The following is a 23,312-nucleotide window of genomic DNA, read 5'->3' as shown; positions in this document are numbered from 1 at the left end:
AATATTGAAATACTATTATTAACTAAAGTCTGTAGTTTACATAAAGGTTTATTCTTTGTATTCTACAGTTTTATGGGTTTTGACAAATGTGTATTTTTGACCATAAAAAGGATTAAAGTACTGATACATGATATAACATGGATGAACCTTGCAAACATTAGGCTAAGTGAAAGAAGGTAGTCACAAAAGGATACATATTCTGTGATTCCATTTGTATGAAATGTCCAGAAGAGGCAAATCAAGACAGAAAGTAGAGAAGTAGTTGCCAGGGACTTGGAGAAAGAGGAATGGAGAAGGACTGCTAACGGGTATCATTAAGGGTTTTTGGGGGACGATGAAAATACTCTAGAATTAGTGCTAATAGTTGCACAACTTTATGAACTTACTAAACGGTATTATACACTTTAAAAGGGTGAATTTTACGGCACATAAATTATATCTCAATCAAAAAATTATGAAGTATTTGCAGACAGTCATTTCATCCCGAGTCCTCATTTACGCTGCACATATTCCTTTGTGCATCGATTACACCTTATTTATGTAAGTATCATCTACCTTCCTGTAACTTCTGCCCTCTCATCCTAATTTTGTACTCTGGAAATACGCAGAATAAGTGCATTGTTTCTTTCACCATATAGCTCTTTAAGTTTTTGAAAACAACCATTTTTGTCTTCCCTCTTATGCATTCTCTAATCCAGGCTAAACATCCCCAGTTTTATCACATTTTCTTAGTGAAGTATACTACACATGGAAAACACACCAATTAGTCAATGTTGATTTCAAAATGGTATTATACAGTATCGCCACCATTACAGTATTATACAGAATAGTTTCATGGACCTAAAAACCTCCTATGCCATCACCGTCATCCCTCCTCCCATTCACTCATCCCTCCTCCATTCCCATTCCCCTGAACCATTGGCAACCACTGATTTTTTTACTGTCTCTATGGGAATGTCATACAGTTGAGGTCATACAATATGTAGTCTTTTCCAGAATGTCATAGAGTTGAAGTCATACAATATGTACTCTTTTCAAACTGGTTTCTTTACTTTCGCCTGAATTTTAATTGCTGAAACATTTCCTGACCATTATTTTGTGGAATTCTTTAAGTTCTGGACACCGTATCATTGTTTTTGAGAGGCTTATGATGTACTTTAGTGTAGTGTCCATCCTGTTTTTGAGCTTTTTGGATCTGTGAGTTTATATTTTTCATAAAATATGGAAGTTTTTAGGCTTCTTGTTCTTCAAGTATATTTTCTACTCTCTCCCCTTTTTGGGAGACTCCATTTATACATATATCAGGCCACTAATATTGAAGTCACATAGGTCACTGATGCTTTGAACATTTTTTCTTGTGTTTATTTCTTTTTCTGTTCATTTTGGATAGTTTCTATTACTGTATCTTCAAGTTCACTAACCTTTTCTTCTGAAATATCTAATCTGATTTTAATTCCATCCAATGATATTTTCATCTCAGATACTGTAGTTTTCATCTCTGAAAGCTCAATTTAAGTCTTTTAAACAATACCTTCCATGTCTCTACTGAACTTTTTGAACATATAGACTATAGTTACGAAAACTTGTAATGTCCTTGTCTGTTAATCCTAATGTCAGTTCTGGGTCCGTTTCAGTTGATTGATTTTTCTTCTCATATGTGTGTTTTCCTTCTTGGTAATTTTCACTGGATGGCAGACATTATAAATTTTACCTTATTGAATGCTGTATATTTTTGTAGTCCTAAAAATATTCTTGAGCTTTGTTCTGGGACACAATTAAGTTACTTGAAAACAATTTGATCCTTTTGAGCCTTTAAGTGGGACCAGAACAGGGCTCAGTTTAAGGCTAATTATTTCTGAATACTACTGAGGCAAGACTTTTCTTTGTACTATGTCCAATGCTTCATGAATCATAGTACAGTTTTTACAATCTGGCTAGTTGGAATGGGCCCCATAATTTCAGGCCATGTGTGAATGCTGGGGACTTTTTCTAATCTTTTATATGGTTCTTTCCTTGGTCTCAGGTAGTTTCTGCACATTTATGCCCTGATCATTACTTAGCTGACTTCTTGAGGGGAACCCTCTGCAGACTTCCAAAGGTCACTTCCTTTCATTGCTTGATATCTGGCATCTTGAAAATTGTTTCACATAGTATGTCTTTTTGTTCTTGTTCTTGTTGTTATTTCAGGCAGAATAGTAAGTTTAGTTCCCCTGGATCTCTTTGTAGAATTCCCATACCTATACCTATACCACAATCCTATGTATAGATTAATGTCCATAAATTTTAGAAAATTATCAGTGATGATCTCTTCAGTGAATGTCTGTTCTCCATTCTCTCTGTTTTCTCTTTTTTGGAACTCTGGTTAGATTTACATTAGCTATTCTCTTCTGTGCTCTTTGTCTCTTAATCTCTTTTTCATAATTTCGGTTTCCTCGTCTCTGTGCAGCATTCTGGGTAATGTTTTTCCAGGACATCAATACCCTCTCTAACGTTATCAGTTCTGCTATAACCCATCTGTTGAGTTTTACAATTTGATAATTATATTTTTCCTCTAAGAGTTCTTATTGGTTTGTTTCCAGAGCTGTGTTATCATATTTAATAAGTTTTTTGTTGCTTTTCACTTTTAAAGTCCATCTTCATTTCTCAAATATTTCATGCATAGTTTTATATTCTAAATCTGATAATTCTAGTATATGAAGACCATGAGTATCTAAATCTACCGTTGTTTCTTCTGAGTCTCATTTATGATGGTTTATTCATATAAATATTTTGCGATTTTTGCTTGTGTGGCTAATATTTGACCAATCTTAATCATTAAATCCTCAGGATATAAATCATGGATGCTTCCTGGAGAGAGGATTTGCATTTTCTCCCTTCTGAAATCCTGGCTCAATGCAATAGTTCCTACACTCAGGTCTCTTACTTTAAAGATGATCCAAGATGTAAAACTGAAAGCAACAAACGAACAAGACAAACAAATAAACAAAAACTCGTAGATAGAGACGACAGCTTAGTGGTTTCCAGAGGGAAAGGGGGAAAGAGGAGGTAGAAGAAGGTAAAGGGGGTCAAATATATGGTGATGGAAGGAGATTTAACTTTAGATGGTGAACACACAATGCAATATACAGATAATGTATGATAAAATTATATACTTGAACCCTAAATAATTTTATTAACCAATGTCATCCTAATTTAATTTTAAAAAACAGGAAAGGGGTAAAAAAAAAAAATAAATGAAGCTGGCCAAAGACTTAGTCTGTGGGACTCAATGTTGGTATTGAGACAATCCTGACCTCCTACTCCATTCTTAGCTTATTGTATTTTATTTGTTGTTTTTGTTTTTGTTTTTCATCCCTAGCTACTTCTGTTTCTTCCTATGAGCCCATTAATGCTAAGTATGCTCTATCATGGATATAATTGTACTGTGATGGGAAAGCCCTCCAGAACATTTTGTTCCTGTATTGCCATGAGGGGAGGTCCTAAAGAAGATGTTTTTAAGATTGATATTTCCTGATATATGAGCTGCATATTGAGCTGATAAATCCTCTTTCACTTTAAGTGTTTAAATAGGAGTTGAATAATTCTGTCCGTGGTTGAGAGATTAAGCTAAACGACATTCCAGCTCAAAGATACTATAATTCTGTGCTCTCAGGGATAGGATATAATACTTAGATCATTTTTAATATACAAGAAAACTATAATTTAATATACATGGTGACTGTAATTTATCACCTATGATCCTTTCCAAATTGTTTGGTTTTATTCAGAAGCAAAATAAATGACTTCTTTGTATTTAAGGTCTGGATTTTATCTATCTATCTATCTATCTGTCTATCTATCTATCTATCTATCTGTCTGTCTGTCTGTCTATCTATCTATCTATCTATCTATCTATCTATCTATCTATCTATCTATTTATCTATTTATGCATGCTCTGTCTTCCTAGGTGGTCTCTCATCCAAGTACTAACGGGGCCCGACCCTGCTTAGCTTCCGAGATCAGACGAGATCGGGCGTGTTCAGGGTGGCATGGCCGTTGACTTGTATTTATTTTTAAACAGGTGTCTTTTTACATTTTGGTCAATTTAGGAAAAGTAGTTTTATTCATGAATTCAACTATTTATAAAAATCCCACCGTATTCAAGGCACTCTTTTAGATGTTACAAATATGTAAATATATTAGATATGGTTCCTATCCGCATAGATTTTATAATTTAGAAGAAGAAAAAAGTCCTTATTTTGTTTTACAGCTCAGACGTTATATTCCAAATAATTATGACTTGTTAAAATTCTACACAATTCGTTCACTTGTATAAGCGAGGCAAGAATTTATACAGTCTAGATCCCTTTTATTCCCTATGTTCTTCCCACATATCTTTGTGAGTGTCTCTTCACTATTTCTTTCTCTAACGTTACTTTTTCTCACATATTTTTGCTCTTTTTTCCTTTTCTTCTGCATGATGTCTTATTTTTCCTCTTTTTCATGCAGAGAGCGGTATGTACAAATGCTCGACCAGATCGCCCGGCAAATGATTGATTTCTACAAAGATTTGGTAACCCAGCGAGTGATGGACCAGCGCATTTTAGAAGAACTGTACAATTTTAAGAATGTTATAGAGGAACTGACCAGGTAAAAACTGTGATTATCTTAAATACAAACATCAAAGCCATATCTCTCAAGAACCTAAAAAATCTTCAGGGAAAGTAGAATGGTTAAAGGTGGGGGGGTCTCTCTTGTTCTCTTTTCGCATTTAGCAAGAGAACAGAAAGACTAGATATAGTTGTAGATGTAGACATTGAGAGTTAAACAGGTTAATGCAGAACTAGGGCTCTGTGTATTCAATAGAGAAAACACTCTTGTTCTTCCTTCTAAGGGCTGTATCTTAATCAGGTTTACAGAACAGGGCTATGATTGTGGATGTTAAGGGTCAAATGCCAAAGAGAATAAGCATTATATAGCAGTCAAGGTTAGTAGCAACCTTGTAGCAAGTTGATTAGTGGCAAGAATGAAGAGGATAGGATAGGCATGTCAGAGGGTAGGACAGAGTAGTCTGGAGACCTTTTCTGTCAGCATTTACCTTCACTCCATTCTAGAGGATCTTTTTGCCTTTTCTAGCCAGCCTGATTCCATCCAAATGTACATAGATTTACTGATTTGGTACGTAAGGTAGAAGAACTAGGAAGAGCTGTACGCAGGATAACTGAGAATATTCCTGAGTATAAATATGATTTCCTGGGTAGAAACTTTTTGGAAATCTTCAACTGTAACTATAAAATTTCTTTGCTTTATTTTAGGGAGCTGTGTTTGGTTCGGGCACATGATAATAAATTAACAAAGGAAGCAGAGAAAGCCCACAAAGATTTGGCACAAGCTCTTTTAGATGCCGAAAAGAATGCCAAGTGAGTTACCAAATGTTAGCTCCTATGTCATACTTGCTTCACACTTTATTTCAAAATTTTATAGAAACATTTGAAGTTTTTTTTTATTACAACAGTGTAAAGTTTATTATATATATTAACTCTTCTGAGCACTGTTGTAACATACATCTTACAAATGTCTTCTCACGTGAGAGTTTTTCAGAGTTGTATACCTAGTAGTGGAGTTACTCGGTCATAGGATATGCATAGCCTTGTCTCGCTAAATGTTGCCAAATATTCCACAAAGTGGTTATTCCAGTATATTCTCTCATCAGTGTATGAGAGTTCTCTTTTGCCCATATCTTTTATCATTTGGGTGAGTACGAAAAGGTATCTGTTTTTTGCTTGCTTTTTCCTAATTAGTAGTGCGAATCTAATTCATTTTTAGATTTCAGTGAATCTACTTTGGTCCTAATTTTTATTCTATTTCAGGGGTTAGCAAACTTTTTCTGTAAAGGGTCAGATGGTGAAATACGGTTTCTGAAGCAACAACTCAATCAACTCTGCCTTTGTGACATATGCCATTGTAGTACAGAAGCAGCCAAGGACAGTTCTAGAATATGTCTGTGTTCTAATAAAACTTTGATTTTGTAACATTTTCATGTATAAGTGGAGTATTATTTTCTACTGTTTTTTTTAACTATTAAAATATAAAAAGTAAAATTAAATATGTAAAAAATTTTAAAAATTAAATTCTTAGCTCATGTACTATATAAGAAACAAGTTGTAGGCCTATATACCCACAGGATGTAGTTTGTTGACCTCTATTTTATTTCATTTTCTGTTAGAATTTTAATTACTAGAAGCTCTTGAGAATATGTCAAAAGATATATCTGATGGCATTTTAAATTTTTTTATTTAGTCAATTAAAAATGATATTATTATATTATCATAGAAGCAGTACATGTACCTTATAAGAAAATTAGAAAATACAACCAAGCAAAGATGAATAAAAAATATCAGTCTCATCACCCATAGATTACTGCTATAAACATCTTAGTATATATTCTTGTGGGTCTTTTTTTCTGTGTACATGTAAACACATGCATTTTTTCAAACCACAATAGTATTGTATATACTGTTACATAGCCTGTTTGTTTTTAGTCAACAGTCTCTACCTATTTCAATAAATTTTTACTTCATAAATTATCCAGGTCATATTAAGATTTTCCTAATTCTTTCCAAAATGTATTTTACATTTAGTTGTCCAAACCAATATCCAATCCGAACCACACACTGCATCTTTTTTTGTGTCCCTTTTAATTCATCATAGTCCCCTGCTTTTCTTTTTTAACTTGTTGAAGAGTGACTATATTTTTTAAATGTCAAGAAAAATACAAATCTATACAAAATCTAAATAAAAAAATAGATTCTTACTTTTATTCTATTTTATTTCTTACTAGAATGAGAGGGAGGTACCTTGATCATTTTTTTGCCTACTGAATGTACTATTGTTTTCTATAGCTGATTGACCCTTCTTGTCTTAGTAGATAACTGTTCTACATGTCGTTTTCTATTCTTATACCTCTAATACTATCTCTTCGTCCTCCTTCTGAGTCGATGACCTTGCCTTCTAAAAAGTAGAAGCAAACAGAACTCAAGTTCTCCTTCCTACATCTACCTACCCACCTGCATATGTGCTCATATATTGTCTTCCCTTCTCTTACTGTGGATGAACTGTCTTCCTCCTTTCTAAGGCCAGTCTCTCTATTTGTGTAGTATTATAACCCCTCTTACCTACTTGGGATATTTTCAGTAAATATTCTCTGTTTTTCTTATATCATTAATTTTTTCCCCTCTCCTCCCAGTTAATTCCATCACTATACAAATAGCTATACTTACTCCCATCATAAAAACAAGCAAAAAACCTCCCAAGTCTCTTAGGCCACATAGCCCCTTCTAGCTTTGGCCCCATTTCTCTCCTCCCTTTACAGTAAACTTCAAAACTTTGTCATACTCATTATCTCCATTTCCTGTCTTATTATCACTGGAACCCACTCCAATTAGGCTTTCGGCCCCATCGGTCCACCAAAATGTCCTTGTTAGAGTCACCAGTAACTTCCATATTGCTAAATCCAAAGGTTGATTCTCAATTCTCATTTAACGTGACTTAGCAGCAGCACTTGCTTTTACTCGAAATGATGTCTTTCCGTATATTATACTCACCTAGTTTCCCTTCTGCTTTACTGCCAATTCCTTCTTACTCGTATCCCTTGCAAGTTCCGTTTCACCAGTTTCTAAATGCTGGAGTGCTCATTCCTTGGATCTTTGCTCTGTATATACTCCTTAAATGAACCCATTTGGTTTCCTGACTTTAAATGCCATCATCTATAATCTCAACTAACAGATTTGTATCTCTAGCTTTACCTCCTCCACAAATTTGTGTCCTCAGCTTCAAATTCCTCCCTGAATTCCAGACTTAGGTATTCAACAATCTTAACATTTCTGCTTAGATGCCTAACATTCCCAAACTGAATTCTTGTTCTTCCCCTGGAACTTACTCTTTCCATCCTCTTTTCCCATTTCAGTTAGTGGCAACTCCATCCTTCGAGTTTCTCTGGCCAAAAATCTTGATGTCATCCTTGATCCCTTTCTTTCTCTCACATCTCACATCTCTTCATCCGGAAATTCTACAAATCTCCTTTTGTTATGTATGCAAAATCTTTACCACTTTTGCTGCTGCCATCTTTATCTCTTGCCTGGAGTATTGCGGTAACCTGCGAATGACCTTTTTACCTCTGCCTTTACACTACTGTAATCTGTTCTTCATACACTAGCCAGTGTGATCTATTAAAAGTTGACTCGAATGTCATCTCTCTGCTCAAAATTCTTAAGTACTTCCCCATCTTATTAAAAAAAAAAAAAACTTAAAAAAATGCTTTACAATATTCATCCCACTAGAATTTCTCTGACGTTGCCTACTTCATTCTAGACACGCTTGACTTTGTGCTGTTTCTTGATCACATGAGACGGGCTCCCACTTCCTGGAATCCTGGAATCCTGTGTGGCTTCCTCCTTTCTTCCTTCAGACCTTTGCTCAGATGTCTTCCCAGGAAGGTCTTTTCTGATACCCCTGTTTAAATCTGCCACACACTTCACATGCGCAGCCTCCTTTCCCTGACTTATGCTTATTCACTGCACTATCACTACTTAACGTATTGTTTTATTTGTTTATTATCTCTTCTGAATAAATTTTATAAGGGCAAAAGTTTTTTTTGTTGTTGTTGTTTTTTCATTTTGAACACTACCTGGAATATAGTGGGCACTAAATAGATATTTGCTGAATGAATTAAAAATAAACTAGAATTTCTTTTGTACTAATATTCATGATAAGAAGATAATCAGAGAGAAGGGGAAGGAAAGGGTGACAGAAATCTTTTTCTGTAAAACAAAATGATGGGTTTACTTTTATGATTAGAAATTTTTCTTTTTCTTTTTTTTGGCGGGGGGAGTCAAATGGAAAGTTTATTAGAAAACGGGTAACACTCCACAGAGCGTGGTCTCCTCTCAGAGGCAGAGAGTGAGAGGGACAGTGCAAGAGACAGAGACTGTGGGAGACAGAGTAAAGGCCCTGAGAGGGACCCTGACAATAGCGAGAGACGAGGACAGTGAGAGGGACCAAAATTTTTAATAACTTTTTAATATTTTATTTTATTGAAAACTTGGAAAATATGAAAACTTGTAAATAAGGAAATAAAGAACATTCATAATTCTTTCTCTTAGAGTTAATGACGATTAATATTTTGGTATATTTTTCTTTTTCTATGTACTTTTTATAAAAACAAGATCAAACTGAATACATAATTTTAATCATTTGGGCTTTCTCATTTTTTGTTATCACATGAAAAAATTTCCTATGTATCAAAGTATTAACAATATGATCTTTAATTAGCCGCAGGGCATTTTCGTCATAGAGCTACATCAGATATTTTATTTGGCCAATCCCTCGTTGTTGAACATTGAGGTTTTTGAATTTTTTCTTTTGCTATTATTTTTTTAGGTGAGGCAACCCTTGGTTGACCTCACAGATTGCAAGGACCTTGTCAGCTTACAATCCCTTATTTTTATTTATTTGTTTATTTATTTATTTATTTTTATTTTATTTCATTTTTTTTACACCTACAGTGCCTGGTCTTCCTAGGTGGTCTCTCATCCAAGTACTAACCAGGCCCAACCCTGCTTAGCTTCTGAGATCAGATGGGATTTGGCTTGTTCAGGGTGGCATGGCCGTAGACTCTTTTTAAAATCAAGGTCTAACTTTCAGACAGTAAAGTGCACAAATCTTAAAGATACAGCTTGTAGAATTTTTGAATTTATATTCACCTTAAGTGTGACACTTGAGATGATTAATTCTTTCTCAGTTACTTTGAACTAGTGGAAGCCTCCAAATAAGAGGAGGCTTCAGGAACTGATGCTGGTGGTTCCTAGCTTTCAGCAAAATTGAAAGAATTCTACATCATTGGCCTTTAATTCTTACAGCAAAGTTAATACTCCGGAGGAGGAAGTGTTTCAAAGGATTTGTCAGATGCTACCAGTGACTTTACAACTTCTGTGTTTGTATTTAATCTCAGTAGGGCTTTTAATTCTAACAAGAGCTTTAGTGTAAGTTAGAAGGAAGAGATATGCCTTGGTAAACATGAAGAAAAAGTAGTTAAAAAAAAGGTACTTAATTATACTTAAGGTTTGGTTGGTTCCTAGGGAATTTCTTTAAATCTTATACTAATTATTTATAATTCTAAATATAGTGGCTCATGATTATTGGGCTCTGCGCCTTTAATAAAGAATCCTAATTCTATGAGAAAAAAAGCTTAACAATAAAACTGTTATATTACTGCTACTTGTATTCAAATTTTTCATTATAGTCTTCTAACGCTACAATACCATGATGTGAAAATTCTAGTAGAAGAATATGATGAAACGTATTTAGAACAGGGTAGAGTATATTGAAATTCTTACTTTAAGACTTTCGTAAGATTTATAAACTAAATGCGAATATTTTTTCTTCTATTTCTACTGTATATTAGTGTTATTAACATATCTAGCAATTATACCGTAATTGCCTTATGATGAGTTTTAAAGGAACACCTTGACTTTTTGAGAACAAAGTTCTTTTTTAAAAAAAAAAAAATACATATCCTATATAGCTGTTTCTTAATTTTTCTCTTAGAATTTTAGAAGAATACCATGACTTATATACATTACAAAGAGGAAGGATGGAGAATGATATTAAGCAGTTAATGGCAGAAAGAGATATCTGGAGCTCAGCCACCTATGAATTGGCTCTAAAGGTTGGTTTATCTGGAATCATAACTTAAACTTCTTTTTTGTCTAGATAAAGTTTCATTTTACAAATTTCAGTAATCTAAACAAAAATTTTCAAAATGAAGATGCATATTTAACTGATGAACAATGTAGATATTATGGGCCTTGAAAAGAGAAAGTTACATTTTTTTCTTTGTTTTTTTTCACTATTGGGTATGTGGCTATCGCCCAATTAAAGGCTCTTTTTTTCACCAGAACCTATGAAGTATGAGCGGGATTCTTTTTCTGTTGTTTGTGAACATGTTAAAAATTTCAGCTTTAATTTATACTAGTAATAAACTATGAAAAGTGGTTCTTATTTTTTTCACATAATGGAACAGTATTAGGATCACTGGATACCTCACTTTGGTTCTATTACCTTGATACGCAAGATGACAAATGAATTGATATATGGCAGCCTGCAGACCATTCTGGTAATGCTTTAAGGAAACCTCAAAGTCCCACAATATTCTGTTTTTCTAAAATGTTTGCTGTTTGGATTGTCTTTTCTCATACCTGGGACTTATAGTATTGATAGTAAATTATGACCCTGAACAGATTTAAACTTTTGTCTCATTTTCCTCTGGAATGGTCAGATCTGATCTAGGACACAGTATTCCATCCTGATGCATACTTTTAAAAGGGCATTAACATGTCCAGAGGAAGTAACCATGACAGTAAATATATAATGTAAGAAACACATTTGGGAGATAGGCCTGTTGAGTAGGAGAAATGAAGAGGACAAGTGAGTTCCCTCACTCTGGAAGTATTCTAACAATGACCCTTTTGGTGGAGGTTATAACTGACCCTTCTGGTAGAGGTTCCTATGGAAGAAGAATACCTTGGATTGATGGGGCTTGGTCTTAGATCATCCCTAAAGTCCGTTCCAACAGGAAATGACCACTAGCATGTCAACTCCCTGAAAATAAGAACTTTGTTTCTTTTGTTTACAGCTGTATGCATAGTGTCTAGAACAGTCATTCATTGAATGACTGTATAATAGATTCAGTACGTCAGTGGTCCATGAAACCTTTTCATGCAGTCAAAACTAGTTTCATCACAATGCTAAGATGTAATTTGCCTTTTTCACTTTCGTCCTCATGAGTGTTAAGTGTATTTTTATTGAAACTACATGGTGTGGGATATTGCAACAGATTGAATGCAGAAACAAATATGAGAATCCAATTCTATTCTGTTAAAGCAGTCATTAAAGAGATTTGTAAAAATGTAAAACAGTGGTGCTCTTTTCACTAATTTCTTTGTTGTGGAAAATATAGTTTTTTTTGAAATAAAAGTACTCTTTATGTTAACATATAATGGATTAATTTTTAATGTTATATTTAAGTGGATTAACAAATACACATTTTAAATAATTTTAGTATTAATTTTTGATACAGTAAATTTCAATAGATATATAAACAAAAGCTCTTTGAAGTTCTCAATAAATTTTAAGAGTGTAAAGGGGTTTTGAGATCAAATTGTACGAGAACCTCTGCTGTATACTATACTTCAATTTAATTTCAGTTTAGTAGTTTTAGAAAATATGAATTGTGATTCAAACTAGTTCATGATTTAAACAAGAAATTGTGATTGAGTTAATGATTCATTGAAAAATTAATTTGAAATTGGCTTAGGTTTGATAAATTTTAGTGGTTTGTTAATGAGTTAGGTTCTAAATTTTAGTACTTTTTAATATAGGTAATTGAAAAAAATCGAGTCATATTGGCTAAAAGACTTTACCTCAATGAAAAAGGCTGGAGTAAATATGCTAAACATTTCATCATACTGCTGTCAACCAAGGTAAACCTCAATTCACTTAAGTGATAGAAAAAGAGACTCCACTGTTAAGAGACTCCACTGTTAAGAAGCCTTTCCTAAATTTCTAGATTAAACTTTTAAGTATAGTTTTATATTTGTGCTTTGTTGTGGGCAGAATGAAAGAAATCTGAGGAAAAGCTAATAAAGGCTCTTTATATTTGTCTTCTAATTAAAGCAATTTAAGCAATTTATCTAAGTTAATAACACTACAAATGTTATAGAGTTATTCTATTAACTAATATTTGAGTAGCTGTGTTTATTGAAACAGTTGCATTATCGATGCATTCTATGCAATTTTATGGGACAATTCAGTGAGCACACTAAGTTGAAAAGAAGAGAAGTGACATTTAGTGTTTCTAGAGTCAAACCATTTAAGAGTAGTTCGACTGGTCATTTCATTTAATTCTTACAACAGTCTTGTGAGATATATATTAGGGTCTTTATTTTGTGGGTATGAACAATTAATCTCAAATAGATTAAACAACATTCCCCAAGGTTACACAGCTAGTAAATGGCTAGGATTCACATTTGGTTCTGTTTGGCTTTGAAATTTCTGTTCTTTCCAGTGTGCCACGCTGCCTCCCATTAAAGTCCTATGGGGAAATTGGGCTCATGTTGCAAAGGGAAAAATTCTTGTCTCTAATACTTGATGTGCCATGGAAAATCCACCACCAAAGGGACTGCATATCACTGGTGATATTTTGAAAGAGGAATATCGTCAGTTTTTTGAACCATCTTCTATGGTTGTCTCTAGTATTATAATATTAATAATGGCCTGGTGTGTGCTACTAAGGGTTTGTTAAATGAATAAATGGTTTGATTCCATTCATTTTATTTAGGATACTTCAGATCTTGCACTGTTGCAGAAGTTGACACAGAAATGGAGAAACTTAGTGAAAAAATTTAAACAGGAATTAGAAGACAATGAAGAGTCTACAAGGGAGAAATTGCAAATGATTAAAGATGGCTTTATCAAATGTCAGCAGTTCTTTAGAAATGATAAGTAAGTCTCTTAGAATAATAATACGAATCCCATTTTTCTGATTATGCTATGTCATTTCTGATAACTCCGTCCAATTCTTCCTCTCTTTTTCTCTTTTACCTTGTAATTACTGTGACATAAATTTTGGTCAGATAACCAGCAGCCCTTACAAGGGCACAGTCCTGCTAAGAGCTTGACCAGTCTTGTAGTTTCTAGTGCTCATCATCTTGGTAGTCCATCCTGATTCTTCTACCTGTCTGCTGCTGCTTCCATTTAAAGTCCAACTCTTTTTTTTTTTTTTTTATCCCTTTTCTTTCTTTTTAAAATCAAGCCAATTTATGTCTTTACTGTTGACAAACTTGAATATCTGGCTCTCTCTGCAAATTCTATAGCATAGTGCATGTGCAGAGAAGTGGAAACAATGAGTGGCTGGCTCTACTATCGTATAACAATTAGAGAGATCTGACAATGGAAAGTGCTGCCTATAATGTCATTAAGTCTAGGCTGGATGACTAAATCACAGCCAAGGTTAGTGGGAATCTATACTTCGAATGCCAGACTCAACACGTTGAGGTACCATTTCCATTTCGAGCTGAGAACAGTGGTTACAGTTTTTCATCTCCCCTAAGAGGTTTTCCATTTAGTAGATTTAGAAGTTCTGGAAGTTTCTATGTTTTGTTGACTCTCAGCTGGGAGAGGAGCACAGGAGGTGGTGGTTCTCTTCGCCCTTTCTCTTCAGGACCTTCTTTATCAAGAGCTATCTTCTCATGAGACTTCAGAGATATTAAAGGAAACTCTTTCTTACTAGAAATTGGGGCTTTGACCTAAATGTTGATTAAATAAATAAATGTTATTTATTCATTAGGCTTCTTTCTATTTATAGTTTTGGCAGCTATGTTCATCAGGAATTATTCTTATGGTGACCTAGTTTTGGATGCCGAAGACCCAGACACAACTCTTTTAATACTCTCGTGGCCTGATTAGAGTCTGGATCTATATTTGTGTTTGTAAATTTAAAGATGGGTGCCTATGGGAGAGGGGCTGAACCTGGAAGGCATGCTTGAAAATCAGTAAGGAGAAATATAGTATTAATTGTTAGATAGAGTATGGATTCATGATTTTCTTTGTTTATACCCTGTTCTGAGACCCTACTCTTCTCTTTTCCCTTCTTTCAGTATGAACATTTTGTCCCTTAATGAAGGAAATACAGTTGAATCAATTCTTTCAGATTTCAAGCATTGGCAAAAGGTAAGACTTTCTGATAAACAGCTGGTTATCAAAATACTTGCCACTTTTCACCTACAACTGAGTCACATATTTAAAAAATGCCATGCTATGTTTTATGAAAGACAAGGAAAACAGCAAGACTACAGGGGCTTTTAAAAATATGCTTAAATATTTTATTTTCAGTTCTATTTTAGACTTCTGAGTCAAATAAAGTAAGGCTGCCAGAAAAAAAAAAAAATTGGGAAAAGATACTTGGGTAGTGGGTGGTCACCTCTGATTGTAAGATGTCAGTAACATTTGTGCTTCTCCTATACCTGGCTTTTCTCTTTTCGTTTTTTTTTTTTTTTTTTTCCCCCCCACAATAAACACCTTTATTACAGGAGTTAAGACAGGAGGAGGATTTATTTGCCTTTCTGGGCCTTGATTTTCCTCAGCTAGAGCTCCAGCTCCTTGCCCTGTAGCACACAGCCATCTGCTCGGCCACACTGGCCTGGTCTTGAAGCGATCCATGCAAGAAGCTTGCCCTGCTGGAACTGCTCCTCTAGAAGACTGCTGGTTTGGGCATTCTTTTTCCTTTCATTGTATTTCTTCTGAATTTTCTTCAATCGTTTTTGTTTAAAATCTGTTCCTCCTCGGGAGTCAGCCTGGCCCCCTTCTTGCGGCCCCGGGGGCAGTGCACAGTGGGATTGCTACGCTGTGCTGTCAGTGAGCACGATGCGGTTCGACACTAGAGTCTTGGTGCGGCCAGTTCACTGTTGGCTGCGTTGTAGACAACATCGATAATCCTTGTTTTGCGCGTACAACACTCGGAGCCCCAGGAGAAGTTCCCCACGTCTGGCCTCGAGGCGTGGTACTTCTTGCTGCCTCCCCGGACCCAGACTGTGTGTGTGCGGGGGGGCGTCCCAGCCCATATTTTCGCTTCTTGTGGTGGGGTTTTCTCTCGCCCCCCGCCCCCCTGTCTTGCAGCGCTTGTGCTCGTTGTCCTGAGAGATGGCCGTGGCTCAGTGCCAGCGGGAAAGAGAAACTACCTGGCTTTTGTCTTAAGGACAAATTGGACTTTTAAAATGAATTATATCTTTTTAAAATTTGGGGTAAAATATACATAACATAAAATTTACCATTTTAATCATTTTTAAGCGTACAGTTCATTGGCATTAAGTACATTCACATTGTTGTGTACCTATCACCGCCATCCATGTCCAGAACGTTTTCATCTTCCGCAACTGAAACTCTGTACCCATTAAACGCTAATTCCTCCATTCCTCTTCCCACGGCTCCTGGCAACCACCATTCTACTTTCTGTCTCTATAAATTGGACCACTCTAGGCACCTCATATAAGTGGAATCGTTTAGAGTTTATCCTTTGTGACTGACTTATTTCCTTCCGCATAAGGCTCATCCATGTTGTGGCATTTGTCAAAATTCTCTCCTTTTTCAAGGCTGAGTAATATTCCATTGTATGTATACACCATACTTTATTAGTAATGTTTTTTAAAAAGTGTTCGAGTTATGGAAATAGGCTTCATTAGTCAAATTACTATCATGTTATTGTAGTTTAACAAAGGAAAATATATAAGATACTGAAATTCCTTCAGGGTGAATATCAAACTCGTGACTTGCTGAAGTCTCGTCGAGATCCCAGAAGGCTATTTCCTTTTCTTTTGGAATGACTTGAGCAGAATATTCTCAGAATTGAAGATGTCTGTTGTCCTGTACGTAACGTAGCTGGTTTAGTGCCTTTTAAAATAGTTTATCCGGCAATTTCGACATTGCATAATTAAAATTTTTAAAAAGTCATGCTTCTTTATGTAGTAGGAATAATAACAACTCTCATTTATTAAGCACTTACTCTGTCAGGCTGAAGGTGCTTTCCATACATTATCCTACTTACTCTCCATGTCTGCCACGTGATGCAGGTTTTATAGTCTCCATCTCACAGATGTGGAAATTGAAGCTTAGAAATGTTAAGTAACTTGCCTACATTATCTATAAATGATAGGTGACTGAGTCAGAATTTGAGTCCAGATCTCTCCAACTGCAAAATCCCTACCCTTAATTACTCTACTACATTGCTCCCCTGTACTAGTCACTCTTATTGAAGCGTGAGTGATTCGTTTCCATTATCCGAGTGACAAATAATGGCAAACTTTATATACAAATTATACTTTATTTTTCCCACAAATATTTATTGATATGCGTAGGACTTGGATTTGGTGTTAGAAAGGCAAATAGAGCATGAATGAAACACGGTGATTACTTTCTAGGAACTTACCCCATCTAGCGAGGATCACATAAACAAATGTGTTAAATCTTGACCAAAGCATATAGTAATTAAACACGCTCAGGTCTCTGGGACTTAATTGACTATCACTATTTTTTTACTCACATAGGATTTAATATAGTTATTTTTATCCTGGTAAACTATGGATTACCTTATAGAGTATCAAATTAATTTAAATTCACTTTAATTTTGAAAATAAAATGTATGTCATATGAAGAAATAGTGTGAACAAATGATAATAGAATATGTAACTCCAACATAATTGAGAGCCACTGGGAAGTAAAGATCTGGGTTGACTTTGATGAAATCATTAGTGGATAATGTGCTATTTTCTTTACCCTTTTTTTTACTCTCTAGATATTAAATGAAGATAAAGACAAGTATAGTGGTGATTTTCTGGTGTCAAAATATGATTCTCTCAAGATTATGAAATACTTACAGGAAAACTGGACAGATATTGGGATTGGAATATTTCGTCGCCATAAAAGTATGGAGGGGGAAATGCCACCAGAGCAACGATACATGGAGGATATTGTGAAAAGTATAAGAAAACTCTACAAAGAATTTGAGATAAGAATAAATGGTGATAATGGTAAGAAAAAAATGATAGATTGCTTGACATAAAGGATTTTAACAGTAATTATTTTCAATACAATTACTACTTAAAATAATACATGAATGTAGTTCTAGAAATCAAGCAAAACCATTGAGCATCACTTCATTGAGATATAATTCACATAGAATACAATTCACCTATTTAAAGTGTACAGTTCAGGGATTTCGAGTATATTCACAGATGTGTGCAGTCATCACTACAGTTTTAGAATATTTTCATCAAAGTAAACTCAAAAGAAGTCCCGTGCCCTTGAGCTGTCACCCTCTTACCCTCCTGTCCTTGGCCCAGTCTTAATCCTGCTCTCTGTCTCTATAGATTTTTCTGTTCTAGACTTTCCTATGAATGGTACCAGGTAATGTGTGATCGTTTGTGACTGACTTCTTTCACTTGTTTTAAAGATTCATCTGTGTTTTAGCACGTATTTGTACTTTATGCATTTTTATGGCCAAATAATATTCCATTGTATGTATATATATATAGATCACATTTTGTTTATCACTTCATATATTGATGGACATTTGGGTTGTTTCCACTTTTTGGCTTTTATGAATAATGCTGATATAAACATTTGTTTACATATTTCTCTGTGGACATATATTTTCGTTTCTTTTAGATATATACTCAAGAAGAGTATTGCTAGTCATGTGGTAACTATTTTTAAGTTTTTGAGGATTGTCACACTGCTTTCAAAGAGGCTGCATCATTTTACATTCCCACCAGCAGTGTCTGAGAGTTCTAATTTTTCCACATCCTCACCAACACCTGCCATTGTCTGTCTCTTTGATATTGGCCAGCCTAATGAGTGTGCGGTGATATTCCAGTGTGGTTTTGATTTGATTTTCTCTAATAATTAGTGATGTTGAAATGTTCTGTGTTATTTTAAAAGAAATCATGATTATCCATGTCATAGATACATATACATCTATATTATTATGTGTATGTAAAATGACCTCACAGGCTTGGAGAGAAAATAGAGAAAGGGTGCACCAAGTTTCTCCATGGATGACTCGGTGAAGGTCGGGCTGGGCTCAGGGCTGGGGAGAGGTAAGGAGGTTGAGGTTGGAAGGGAAACTGGACCAGAAAGGAAAAGGAGTAAAGACCGGCTCTGAGATAAAAGTGTATAATCCTATGACATTCATACATTTGTGTAAATTCAGACATGTTTATGGATAGAAAAGTAAGTAAAATTATGACTTAACAGCGATAAAGTGTGTCTTCAGCTTAAAACAACAAAATTAGAGGACAGTCAAAAGAAAATTTATGAGGTTTGAAGGTGACTTGATGGGCTGATTTTCAGAGGCATGGGTTCTCATGAGAAGCTGTCCCTAATTGGAAGGGGTTTTATACCGATTTTTCAATTATTTGTTCATGGTTTGCATCTATGGTCAAAGAATAATCAATCTTTCCCTTTTGTGAATTTGAAGAATAAGACTTTATTGTCTTTATTTTACTACCTTCCTACATTTGCATTTGTCTATCTGACAAAATCTTTCTCCCTGAATAGCTCTCTTTAGCATTCCCTATAGTTCGGGTCTACTGATGATCTCTCTTAGTTTTTATTTTCCTTTTTTAAATTTAAATGATACATGAAAAATCTGGGTTGTTTAGAATTCTAATTTGGCAGCTATTTCCTTTAGTACTTTACATGGTGTAGTCTGCTGTTAAACATCCACTTAATTCTTAATTTCAGTTATTGTATTTATCACCTCTAAATTTATTAACTTTTAGGGTTTCTAGTTCCCTGCTGAAATTCTCTACCTCATCATTTAATAACTTAAAAACTTTAATCATAGTTAATTTTAAAGTTCATGTGTGATAATTGGATAATATCTGGGTTTTTTTTCCAAAATTTTCAATTACAATTGACATATAATATCTTAGTTTCATGAGTACTAGGCCTTTATAATCTGTATTTGTCTTGGATTTGAGTCAATTCTTTTCATATTTCTGACTATTTCTGATTGATGTTGGACATTGTGAAAAATTCTAGAGATAATTTAAGATACTATATTGATGCTATGTTTCACAAGAATAATTTTACTTTTTCTTCTGGCAGGTTATTTAGGGTAGGAGCAGATCATTTTAATCCAAATAGGGACTAAGCTGAAATAAAGCATGGCTTTAGGTTTTGTGAGAGCTGGTCGGTTTCTGCACCACCCTTATTTCTAAGATGTAGCCCTTTAGGGGTTCAGGTGTTCGGGGGTCTCAAGTAAAAGCCTGCAGCGTTTCCCAGGGCCTTTACTACTTAGCACATTTTGAACTTCAATTTTGTTTTCCCAGTAGGGTGACCAGATATCCCAGGTTTCCATGAGCCATATTGAAAATCTATCCTCCCAAAGCCATGAGAGACATTAAAAATCCTTCAAAGCACTTTTAGTCACTGTGTCATATGTTACTTAAGAATCCTTCCCAGTAAAGTGTTCCAGGCAATCCCGATGCATTGATTGGCATTGTTGTTCAATGTAAAACTGCTCTAGATGGGAAAACACTATCTTAGTTATCTGCAGCAGCAGTAGTATAGTTATAGATACAGTGGCAGTACTTACCCATGAGAATATTTAGTGGACAGAGAAAAAATGAGTTAGTTAATGGTTTGAAATAATGAGGAATCAAAATGATGAATGATAGTAAAATTAACATCATTTTGAGTACTCTGAAGAGGGTTTACTGAAAATATTTTCTTCAAGGGTAAGAAAAAGTTTACTTTTTAATTATTTCTCTTTATATACCTCTGAGATGAGATCATTTTTTAAATTTTACAAATGAGATAAGACAAAAGTATAGAGAGGGTATTTTGCCACAATCTCTCAGTGAATCATTCAAAGATTAGGATCCAGATTTGATCCTTGCTCAGACTAAAACTATAAACTTCATGGAAACCTGAACAGAAACTTAAAAAATGACTCAAGAACTATGTTCTCATTTCTGTTGTTAACTATCCTGTCATCATGAAGAAACTGTGTATTGTCATTGTCTTCTTAATCGAATGACTCAATAATGTCTTTTTAAGAGAACTGTAGTTCACAGTTTCTGGGCATAATACATTAGGTTCTCAGCTGAGAAGACAAGAAACTTAGAGTATAAGCTGTCATCAGTCAAAAAAAACCACACTAATTACAGTGTTTATTCATTAAACATTTCTTTAGGAACTACCCTTTGTAAGATTCTATGCTAGGCAAGCTATAGGATAATAAAAAGGTGAAAAGGGATATGCTCCTGCCAATTAGTATTTTATAATTTATTATTGAAATAATAGACTTACAAATACTTTTAAAATTAATGCTTTTGTCACTTTTCTAGGTCTCTCTAAAATTGTTCCAAGTTTGATTAGTTCTCTTGACTTCTGTTCTTTCAAGTTGGAAAGCCTCCCGGAGTTTCCTGAAATGTTTCTTGAGCAATGCGAGGAACTCGATGAAAAAATTAATGAAATGAAACTGCAGTTGGATACATTGTTGAGGATTATTGGTACTGTTCCACAGTCCTTAGACGTGGATTCTGGCTCGTAAGTTCCCATAGCTCTCTGCCGGGCGGAAGAAGGGAGTCCCCGCTTCTCAACTGTGTTTTCTCAGTACCCAGCCTCAGCAACAGGGAGCCGGGATCAAATAAGAAACCCTGAAGTCCTTTTCCTCCCAGGAAGAAAGCATCTGACGGGGAGCAGGAGAGCGAGGGAGCCCTGTGTCCCTGGCAGCAGCAGCCTAGAGTGGAGTTTCTGTCTCACTGAGTGGGGACAGGGAAGAGTGGGGGTCGTTGTGGTTCGGATGCCATAGACTCTTGCCTTTTTGACTGTGTCTTCATAGGTTGTCTCGAACAGGTGTTTCTTAAGTTGCTTTTTGTTCTTAGGACCATTTATTATTTTTTTTAAGAAATAATTCTCAGTAGTTTTCCTGGGGAATGGGTCAGCTTTGCTCTTCACACTGTCAGGCTTGAAATTGGTCTCTTGAGAAAGTTTTAAAATTCATTCTTCTCACTCTGTGGTTTCAGTGGTCCAGAAGTGACCGTAAAAGGTGTGAGTGTGAGTTTTTATGGTAGAGCTAACACTGAAGGTAAGATCTACGTTGTCCCGAGTGCGTCATGCCAGTGGCTGTTGACGTTAGGACGGCCATGTCAGTGAGTTAGCCACTATACCACATCGTTCCAGGCTTTCATTCACCTTTCCCTGAGTCCCCAAACAATTGTCAACACTAAGTTTACTAGGCCTAGCCACATAAAACCCTTACTTTTAGCTGATAGTTACTTTTATATTCTAAGTAAGTCACTTATCTTTATTTTACTTAATTTTTCCTTCAGGGTACTCCAAGCACATATATTTAACATGATTCAACAATGGCTTTTGAAGATAGGCAATGAGATTAACAATGGTAACATTGAACTTCAGCGCCACGTATGTACTTGTCGGGACCTGTTAGGTTAATTCTGCCTTGGCTGGGAATTTTCTTTAAGAAAAACCAAGCCAGGCCTATGCAATTAGAGTGGGAGGTTGGGAGGGCAAAATGGGAACTTATATAATTACTCGAGTGACTTTCAGGAGATTTTTAAATGCAATATCTTTTTGCCTCTGGAATGGAGTTTCAGAGATGATCAAAAGTTTTTGAGTTCTAATGATTATCTTTATGCTTTACTTGCTACACTGAGTTTTTTCCCCTTAATACCATTACCTGGGATGTGACCAATTTAAGAATTTATGTTGGTGCCCCTGACTGGCTGAAGGATGACAGACAGAAACACATTACTAGGAGGAAAGACAAGGTGCCACGAAACTATTGGTCTAGAATTGTTAGAACAAGTAGAACTGTTCTGCAGTTCCAAAAACTGAAGCTGCGGACTTCGCAACCAGCACAATGTGAAATTTCCGAAGGCCGTCCTAGTTTATTGAGTTGACTTCCACCTCCTGGTCTTACTTATAACCTAAGTTCACACAGGATAAAAATCTTACTGTAAGTTAACTTAATATACAAATATTTGATCTTACAAAATTGATAAAATGAATTTAACTCATTTTAATATTGCTTTAATTGGCAATTTCAAAGGCCGAGATCATCAGTTACATGGGAATACTACTTATGAAGCATTACATTTTATCAGTCTATGCGCGTGTTGCAAACACAGACACCAAAAGCTGAGGAGCAAATATAGTAAGACTGGAAGCATGGATCCAAGGTTGGAAGAAATTTGTTATGATTTTGAAAACAATTGCAATTAATTTTAAAAGGGGGAGCAGAGTATCTGTCACATAGTGGGATTTCATAAGTATTTGTGGAATGAAGTAAGGATGAACATTCCAGCACTGTTGGTGTCTTATAGTGTTGCTACATGAACTCATTTGTTAGCAAAATATTCTGTTTGCCATTGGTAATTTATTTCCATGGAATCATATACTCAATATTTATATTATGGAATTCAATTTTTATAGGATTATTTAGGAAGAGTCTTTATATTGTCCTTACATACCTCTATTTTAAAACTTCATTATAATATAATTAAACTGTTTAGAAAATTTGCAAGATTATAAATTCCTTGAGGCACCGTATTTACTGGTACACTATTTCTTTCTTTTTTAAAAAGATTTCTCAGTTTTAATTTCTAATACAGTAAATATGGATAGATTCAAACAACAGAGTTTTTTGGGGGGTACACCATTTTCAAGACTAAAAGAATCCAGAGAGCAAAATG

At 35.0% G+C, this 23,312-nt stretch overlaps 1 protein-coding gene and 1 pseudogene across 2 annotated transcripts in view; one reads left to right on the top strand and one right to left on the bottom strand.

Annotated features, from left to right (window-relative positions):
• Positions 1-23,312, top strand: part of AXDND1 (axonemal dynein light chain domain containing 1) — a 63,693-nt gene that overhangs the window by 15,043 nt on the left and 25,338 nt on the right. For both annotated transcript variants that reach the window (XM_023531250.1, XM_011361277.2), the window contains exons 10-18: positions 4,489-4,629; positions 5,295-5,399; positions 10,585-10,705; positions 12,417-12,518; positions 13,376-13,539; positions 14,694-14,766; positions 17,384-17,618; positions 20,943-21,144; positions 21,930-22,023. In XM_023531250.1, coding sequence (XP_023387018.1) covers positions 4,489-4,629; positions 5,295-5,399; positions 10,585-10,705; positions 12,417-12,518; positions 13,376-13,539; positions 14,694-14,766; positions 17,384-17,618; positions 20,943-21,144; positions 21,930-22,023 — 1,237 coding nt within the window. The remainder of the gene's footprint in view (positions 1-4,488; positions 4,630-5,294; positions 5,400-10,584; positions 10,706-12,416; positions 12,519-13,375; positions 13,540-14,693; positions 14,767-17,383; positions 17,619-20,942; positions 21,145-21,929; positions 22,024-23,312) is intronic.
• LOC111740564 lies at positions 9,534-9,652 on the bottom strand (annotated as a pseudogene).

The sequence above is a fragment of the Pteropus vampyrus genome, unplaced genomic scaffold, assembly GCF_000151845.1.
Source record: "Pteropus vampyrus isolate Shadow unplaced genomic scaffold, Pvam_2.0 Scaffold65, whole genome shotgun sequence".
Taxonomy (NCBI): domain Eukaryota; kingdom Metazoa; phylum Chordata; class Mammalia; order Chiroptera; family Pteropodidae; genus Pteropus; species Pteropus vampyrus.
Note: the sequence above shows the minus strand (reverse complement) of the source record. Positions and strands in the feature narration are given on the sequence as shown.